This window comes from Dermochelys coriacea, chromosome 13 (assembly GCF_009764565.3).
Source record: "Dermochelys coriacea isolate rDerCor1 chromosome 13, rDerCor1.pri.v4, whole genome shotgun sequence".
Taxonomy (NCBI): Eukaryota; Metazoa; Chordata; order Testudines; family Dermochelyidae; genus Dermochelys; species Dermochelys coriacea.
Genome location: NC_050080.1, coordinates 35,923,575 through 35,932,690, shown reverse-complemented (window position 1 = coordinate 35,932,690; position 9,116 = coordinate 35,923,575). Strand labels below are relative to the sequence as shown.

General features: G+C 40.0%; 1 protein-coding gene across 1 annotated transcript; it reads right to left on the bottom strand.

Annotated features, from left to right (window-relative positions):
* Positions 1–1,668: 1,668 nt before the first annotated feature.
* Positions 1,669–2,340, bottom strand: LOC119841607 (olfactory receptor 1-like). Its single transcript, XM_038369165.1, has one exon. The coding sequence runs from the start codon at positions 2,275–2,277 to the stop codon at positions 1,669–1,671; it is 609 nt and encodes a 202-aa protein (XP_038225093.1). The 5' UTR covers positions 2,278–2,340.
* Positions 2,341–9,116: the final 6,776 nt, after the last annotated feature.

Genomic DNA, 9,116 nt, shown 5'->3' with positions numbered 1-9,116 from the left:
AAGCTAGATGTAATATCATAGTTAATAACCTCGCTGGCACCTGACCAAAATGACCAATGAGGAGACAAGATACTTTTCAAAGCTAGAAGAGGGGAGAAACAAAGGAACCTTGACATAAACACAGAACCAAACCCTTGGATCTTAAGAACAATGAAAAAACATTCAGTTTCTTAAAAGAAGAATTTTAATAGAAGAAAAAGTAAAAAGAATCACCTCTGTAAAATCAGGATGGTAAATACCTTACAGGGTAATTAGATTCAAAACATAGAGAATCCCTCTAGGCAAAACCTTAAGTTACAAAAAGACAAAAAGACAGGAATATCCATTCCATTCAGCACAGATTATTTCCTCAGCCATTTAAAGAAATCATAATCTCATGCTTATCTAGCTAGATTACTTACTAAATTCTAAGACTCCATTCCTGTTCTATCCCCGGCAAAAGCATCACACAGACAGACCCAGACTCTTTGTTTCTCCCCCCTCCAGCTTTGAAAGTATCTTGTCTCCTCATTGGTCATTGTGGTCAGGTGCCAGCGAGATTATCCTAGCTTCTTAACCCTTTACAGGTGAAAGGGTTTTTCCTCTGGCCAGGAGGGATTTTAAAGGTGTTTACCCTTCCCTTTATATTTATGACAGTTCACTTATGCAAATTGGTGAGGATTTTTATCAAGCCTTACCCAGGAAAGGGGGTGTAGGGTTTGGGGAGGATTTTGGGAGGAAAGACATTTCCGAGCAGGCTCTTTCCCTGTTGTATATTTGTTAGACGCTTGGTGGTGGCAGCAATAAAGTCCAAGGGCAAAAGGTAAAATAGTTTGTACCTTGGGGAAGTTTTAACCTAAGCTGGTAAAAATAAGCTTAGGGGGTATTCATGCAGGTCCCCACATCTTACCCTAGAGTTCAGAGTGGGGAAAGAACCTTGACAGGATCATTTCACAGCTGATAAGATTCAGAGACCTTTGTTATACAGTAGAACCACAGAGTTGCAAACACCTTAGGAATGGAGTTTGTTCATAACTCTGAAATGTTCATAAGTCTGAACAAAACACTATAGTTCTTTCAAAACTTTACCACTGGACATTGGCTTAATACAGTTTTGAAACTTTACTGTGCAGATGAAAAATGCTACTTTAAACCATCTTAATTTAAATGAAACAAGCATGGGAGCAGTTTCTTTACCTTGTCAAAGTTTCCCTTTTTTTTTAAAATTTCCCTTTATTTTTTTAGTAGTTTACCTTTAATACAGTACTGTACTGTACAATATTTCCTTTTTGTTTTTGTCTCTGCTGCTGCCTGATTGTCCTTCCAGTTCTAAATGAGGAGTGTGGTTGACTGATCAGTTTGTAAGTCTAGTTTTTATTACTCTGAGGTTCTACTGTACCTACTGGCTCATATTTCCTTTATGTAAAAATCCAACAAACATCTGGTTTAATTAAAATATATTAACATACTAAAGATGAGACTTCCAAAACTTTCTAATGGGTTTAAACACCCATTTTTTTCCAATGGAAATTGGGCCCCAAACTCCATAAGACACTTTTGAAAATCCTCACCCGACAGTTGTTGAAAATCAAGCAAAGGATATCCATACAAGAGCAAACATTCTCAATTCATTATAAACATTGAGATTAGTTGAATGGGCAGTTGAATGAAACATTTAATTGAATGGATTTACATTACATGAGAAATATGAGATTTCCCTCCCAATATTCTCCTCAGAGCTGTTTTCACCTCCTTATTTTTCAGGCTGTAGATGATGGGGTTGAACATGGGGGTTAAGATGTTGTACTGGATGGATAATAAGCTGTCTAGAACAACTGAGGAGGCTGAGTTTGGTCTCAAGGATCTAACCAAAGCAGTCCAATAGTATAAGGTCACAACAATGAGGTGGGAGTTGCAGGTGGAGAAGGCTTTATGCCTGCTCGCCATGGAGTGTATCTTCAAGATGGTGGAGATCATGTGGATGTAGGAGATTACAATAGTGGGGAATGCAATCAATCTTAAAATTGCCACAAAAGTGATAAACACCATTTCATTGAGGAGGGTCTTCATGCAGGAGAAGTCTAACAGAGAAGGGAGCTCACAACTGAAAAAACTGACTTGGTTCAGCCCACAGAAGTGTAAATGTGACACAGGAACGGTGTTTGCCAGTGTATAGAATGAGATAATTGACCAGGCACCACCCACAAATTGACTGCAAACTTGTATATTAATAGTTGTTGCATAATGCAGGGGGTGACATACGGCAGCATATCGATCATAAGCCATCGCTGACAGCATCAAAATTTCAGTTCAACCTGTTAGAAGAATGAAGCACATCTGGGCAATGCAGCCATTGAAAGAAATTGTGTTCTTATCTGTTATGAAGATCTTCAGCATGTTATATATATATATGACACACATGACAGAAGATTCCAGGCAAGGCAGAACCAATGATTCAGATCCTCAGTTCAAGAGAACTGCATTGATTTACACCAACTGAGGAACCAACCCAGTTTATTTACCAAATTATTTTTGTTTTGAAAATGTCTACTCACCAAACGAGTCAATCCTCTTTTTGTGATGCCTCTTGACTTTTGTTAGACTGGGTATCACACTCAGTACTGCAAAACATGGAGGGAATAGTCGGCACAAAGGCAAGGGTGTGATAAAACCAACCAGTCTTTTGTGTTTTGACTATCTTTCTCAGCCATGGTGAATCAGATAGACAGGCAGCCAAGCCACCTCACTTGGACATGATCCAAATGTTGCTGAAGTCAGCGGAAATGCAACATAATTTGTTCTTTTTTTCCTGTGCTACCCATCTGTAATAATCTTTCCATTGCTATGTGAGTGCAAAAGATACCTTGTTCTGTTTTAGGCTTTCTAGTCTTTGAGCTTCAATTTTCCTGAAAATTAGGGCTTGGGTTATACAAATCTATCTATCTATCTATCTATCTATCTATCTATCTATCTATCTATCTATCTATCTCCATACATACCCATCATACACTGTTTCTCTCTCTTGCTCATTCACTCTCGGTACATTCTGTATTCCTTTCTTTCTCACAAATAAAGTAAGTAAAACCATTAGGTACACCTTATCTTGAAAAGTCTGTTCCCGTGTGGGAGTGGACCTAATTTATATAGAGTCAAAGTATATAGTTCCCGTCACTGCCTTCCCTCTTGGAAACAAAGATCTTTTATTTTCCTGACTATAAGACCAAGAGTTAATTGTTTCTGGGGAGTCTAAATATATTCTGGTTACTTCTGGGAAAAGTTCCTCCTGTTTAATAAGCTAACACTGTGCTGGATCAGTAATGAATGAGCACTTTACAATGCATAATATGGCATACTTAAACAGATCTATATGCTCTGCCTTATTTGTTTATTGGTTCATCTGTAGATCCTCAGATAATGTAAATCACTGTGGATCCAGTGAAGTCAATGACACCACACTGGTTATACCAGGTGAATAACTGACCCTTTATTTCTGCTGAAAATTATACATTATGACAGTGAATCTGTTCTGGGGAATGGACAGTGATTGTTAGATTTGGCTTCTTTCTGTCTATTATAGACAGTTATATGCCCCCTCCATCTTACCATAGAATCAGAGCACCTCACTATTGTTAATATAGTTCTCCTCAGCACACCCCTGTGAGGTAGGGAAGTGCCATCATTCCAATTTACAGATGGGGAACCGAGGCACACAGAGAATAAATGACTTGCCCGAGGTCACATAGGAAGCCTGCAGCAGAGCAGGGATTTGAACTCAAGTCTCCTAAATCCAGTTTACAGACTATTTAGAAAAGCTGGACATGCACAAATCCATGTTCCAGACCTAATGCATCCTAGGGTGCTGAGGGAGTTGGCTGATGTGATTGCTGAGCCATTGGCCATTATCTTTGAAAACTCATGGCGATCAGGGGAGGTCCCAGATAATTGGAAAAAGGCAAATATAGTGCTCATCTTTAAAAAAGGGAAGAAGGAGAACCCAGAGAACTACAGACTGGTAAACCCCACCTCAGTCCCTGGAAAAATCATGGATCAGATCTTCAAGGAAACTATTTTGAAACACTTGGAGGAGAGGAAGGTGATCAGGAACAGTCAACATGGATTCACCAAGGGAAAGTCACGCCTGACCAACCTGATTGCCTTCTATGATGAAATAACTGGCTCTGTGGATATGGGGAAAGCAATGGACATGATATATCTGGACTTTAGCAAAGCTTTTGATACGGTCTCCCACAGTACTCTTGCCAGCAAGTTAAAAAAGTATGGATTGGATGAATGGACTATAAGGTGGATAGAAAACTGACTAGATTGTCGGGCTCAACAGATGGTGATCAACAGCTCGATGTCTAGTTGGCAGCCAGTATCAAGCAGAGTATCAACTGGTTTTGTTCAACATCTTTATTAATTATCTGGATGATGAGATGGATTGCACCCTCAGCAAGTTCACAGATGACACTAAGATGGGGGGAGAGGTAGATAAGCTGGAGGGTAGGGATAGGGTCCAGAGTGACCTAGACAAATTGGAGGATTGGTCCAAAAGAAATCTGATGAGGTTCAACAAGGACAAGTTCAGAGTTCTGCACTTAGGAAGGAAGAATCCCATGCACTGCTCCAGTCTGGGGACCGACTGACTAAGCAGCAGTTCTGCAGAAAAGGACCTGGGGATTACAGTGGATGAGAAGCTAGATATGAGTCAGCAGTGTGCCCTTGTTGCCAAGAAGGCCAATGGCATATTGGGATGCATTAATAGAAGCATTGCCAGCAGATCGAGGGAAGTGATTACTCCCCTCTATTCGGCACTGGTGAGGCCACACATGGACTATTGCATCCAGTTTTGGTTCCCCCACTACAGAAGGGCTCTGGAAAAATTGGAGAGAGTCCAGCGGAGGGCAACAAAAATTATCAGGGGGCACATGACTGAGAAGAATGAGGGGGGATTTGACAGCAGCCTTCAATTTCCTGGAGGAGGGTTCCAAAGAGGATGGATCTAGACTGCTCTCAGTGGTACCAGATGATAGAACAAGGAGCAATGGTCTCAAGTTTCAGTGCGGGAGGTTTAGGTTGGATATTAGGAAAAACTTTTTCACTAGAAGGGTGGTGAAGCACTAGAATGGGTTACCTAGGGAGGTGGTAGAATTTCCTTCCTTAGAGGTTTTTAAGGCCAGGAAATCCCTGGTTAGGATGATTTAGTTGGGGATTCGGTCCTGCTTTGAGCAGAGGGTTGGACTAGATGACCTCCTGAGGTCCCTTCCATCCCTGATATTCTGTGATTCTATACAAATCCAGACTGAAAATAAGGTGTAAATTTTAAACTGTTAGGATAATTAACCTTGAAACAATTTACGAAGGGTGGTGGTAGATTCTCCATCATTCACAATTTTGAATCAAGATTGGATGTTCTTCTAAAAGACCTGCTCTAGGAATAAGTTTGGGCCAGTTCTCTGGCCTGTGTTATGCAGGAGGTCAGACTAGATGATCACAATGGTCCCTTCTAGCCTTAGAATCTATGAATCAGGACTAACTCCACTGATGTTAACACAATCACCACTCTTGAGCAAAGACACATTGGTAGCAGCCAAAATCAGATAGGGGTTGCAGTAATTTTTCTGTTGAATATTATGATTCTCAACTGCAATCCCCTGAGCCATAGTCTGCAATGTCACCTGTTGTCCATGAGCTCAACCTGCCATCTATCCTTCTGACCCTAATTCACCTATATGCATATGGTTATTTTTCAAGCTGCTTTTTAAATTATGTGTGTTAAAAATGTGCATGTGAAAATACATTTAAAAAAAGTAGAATCAATAAAGCTAACCTTGGAATTTATTTTAGTTCTTTCAAATATATCGGGCCAGATCATCAGCTGGTGTAAAATATTGTATATCCATAGACTTTACTGATTTACTTCAGGTTGATGTAATTGCCAGCTGAGTGTAAACTGCCGATGCCTTAGAGACCCATAATGAGCAGAATGTTGAGGCATTATGGTGATGATTCAATAGCCACTGATATCATTGTGAGTCTTTCATTAACATTAATGGGTGTTGGAACTAGCCCTGTGTCTTATATGGGACTTAGAGTTACATCAGTCATTCTCCTGGTATAAAATATTCATCTACAACTGATACAATCCCGAAGACAGGAACGAGAACCCATAGGTGTCTGAGTGCTGCAGGCCATGGTGAACACCTCACATTGTCTGGACTTGGTAAATTCCATGTGAGTTTCCTTTCATTTCAAATCTATTTAATCTGATATTTGGATCTGGTCTGATTTTCCACTGTTGAATGTCTTGAGGTTATTTATATATGGGCAAAGGGAGTACATGAGAATCCATGGGAAATGCTCTCGATCTGATCTAATAGCATTCTACACCCATTCCGCACTCTTTTTGCACAGTTGAGAATGATGGACCACATGAAGCACATTACTGGAAAACCAGTCTCAAGATTTATTTATTTATTTAAGATTTTGTAATAATAGAGATTATTTTTTCTCATCTAGAGAAAATTATTTTTTCTTTTGCCAAAAACCACTGTGAAATCCATAAGGAATATTTTCCAACCATTCTTTTGTGGCTACGAGTCTATGAACCCCTTGTTCTGTGAGACAGTGTTTAATTCTACTCCACTGATTTCTCTCCTTCCTAGTTGTCTCTCCTCCTTCTCCCATACCTGAACCCCTTAATTGTGACTCTGTGTGTTTGATTTATCCTAATGGCTAAAAGGTGTCTTTCCCTGCTCCAATACCCACTTCTCTGGACTTTTCTCATTTCCAAGCAGGGAGCAATTAATGCCACATTCTGCAATTCTGCTATCGCTGATTTCTGCACCCCACAGATTCATAGGTTCATGCTAGTGGGTATGACCGCAGTGTCAGAGCTTTATCTAACATCAGATTTGCTTGGGGTTTTGAAGCCCTAGATGACAGCCCAACTGTGAGAAGCTCCAAATGATTTAGGAGCAAATCACTGAGCCATCTACAGAAAGCTGAGAGATTATCTAGGATGGAACAGAGGAAAAAATTCACAGTCCCCATAGTGTTTGGGAGGTATGAGGAAGTATCATAAGATTTCTTTTTTTAAATGTAGCATTTAGGTTGCTTTTTTCAGACTCCAACTTCTGGTGTCTCCTGCAAACTATCGTCCAAATCCGATTCCCCCTTAGGCCCATTGTATATGTGAAAAAGGATGTGTTTTCAAATTGACTTAGCTCAACCAGATGAATTTATCTCAGTATGAATCAACCCTTAGTTGACATGTGGACACAGGGCAAATTCTTTAAGATCATTTGAGCTGGCTATGTTGTCGCCAATCAGCTCAAAACATCTTGAAAGTGTTACACCAGTGTAGATGGGCATTACAGATTGTTTTCAATCGAGTTTGACTGGCTCAACTGGGCTTACTCAATTAAAAAAACCCACACATCTTTGGCCTGGGAATAATGGCTTAACTGGAGCTAAAATCGCTCTGAGATATTGAACACAACCTTCCTGATTCATGGACTGAACTGGGAAAGGAGGAGAGAATAGAAAACTATGCAATTCAGAGAGCATTAATTGGCAAAGTGTATTTTGATGAAACCACACTGAACGGTTATGGTCCAAAAATGCAGAAGTATCCACAAATGTCTAGTGCTTTAGATTTCTGGTGCATCTCTTTAGTCAAATCAGGGATTTATTTTTAGAAGTACACCCATGGCACCTCTTAAAGGGAACAGGAGTGGTTGCTTCTTATAATTGAAGCTTGAAGATCATTGTATCTACAGAGATGGCAAATTTTACTGCGCACTCAGGGTCAGATTCTGCCATTACAGCACTCCCATGGTACCTTGTTTGAATTTCTTTGGGACTGAATGTAGAGTAAGGCGTTATACATAATTCAATGTGGCATAGAATACCTGCGTTCCCAAATCTGATCTTGTCCTCAATTTCCTGTGAGATGTAATGCAGGGTGCCCATATTAATCTCCACATCTGGAGGTGATAACAAAACTAAATAGTATATTAAAAAAATTCACCACCCATAGCAGTGAATTTCAAGCCATGATTATGTAATGCGAATATAAAATGTGTACTTTTTAATTCAGCTATGCAGATTGTAGTTAATTTTAAATAATGCACATGTAAAAACACAATGATTGAAAAATAACACTCAAAAATAAATCATTCAGCTTTGATCTTTAATAAAACTTGTGTCATCGATGTAACTTTTCATGTTACAATACACACTGCCAGGATGTATAAATAGCTTATATACTGAAAATTACATTTGAATTTTTATCAGTGAATACAATAGTCTCAGACATAGTTCATAAACAGCTAAGAAAAGTTAAGTCATCTATTTTTAAAAAACGATTTTCAGAAGTGAAATCATTATCAAATATCCCTGATGAGGTCATGGCACGCCTGGTGGCTGAGCTTTGTGACTTTGTCCTCACCCACAACCATTTCAGATTTGGGGACAATGTATACCTTCAAGTCAGCAGCATTGCTATGAGTACCCACATGGTCCCACAGTATGCAAACATTTTTATGGCTGACTTAGAACAACACTTCCTCAGCTCTCGTTCCCTAACGCCCCTACTCTATTTGCACTACACTGATGACATCTTCATCATATGGACCCACGGGAAGGAGGCCCTTGAAGAATTCCACCTGGATTTCAACAATTTCCACCCCACCATCAACCTCAGCCTGAATCAGAGATCCAGATCCTGGACACTACAGAGAAAATAAGTGATGGTAACATAAACACCACCCTATACCAGAAACCTACTGACCACTATACTTACCCACATGCCTCCAGCGTCCATCCAAGACATATCACATAATCCATTGTCTAAAGCCAAGCCCTAAGATACAACTGCATTTGCTCCAATCCCTCAGACAGAGACAAACAGCTACAAGATCTCTATCAAGAATTCTTAAAACTACGACACCCACTTGGGGAAGTGAGAAAACAGATTGACAGAGCGAGATGGGTACCCAGAAGTCACCTACTACAGGACAGGCCCAACAAGGAAAATAGCAGAACACCACTGGGCATCACGTACAGCCACTAGTTAAAACCTCTCCAGCGCATCATCAACAATCTACAACCTATCCTGGAAAAACGATCCCCCA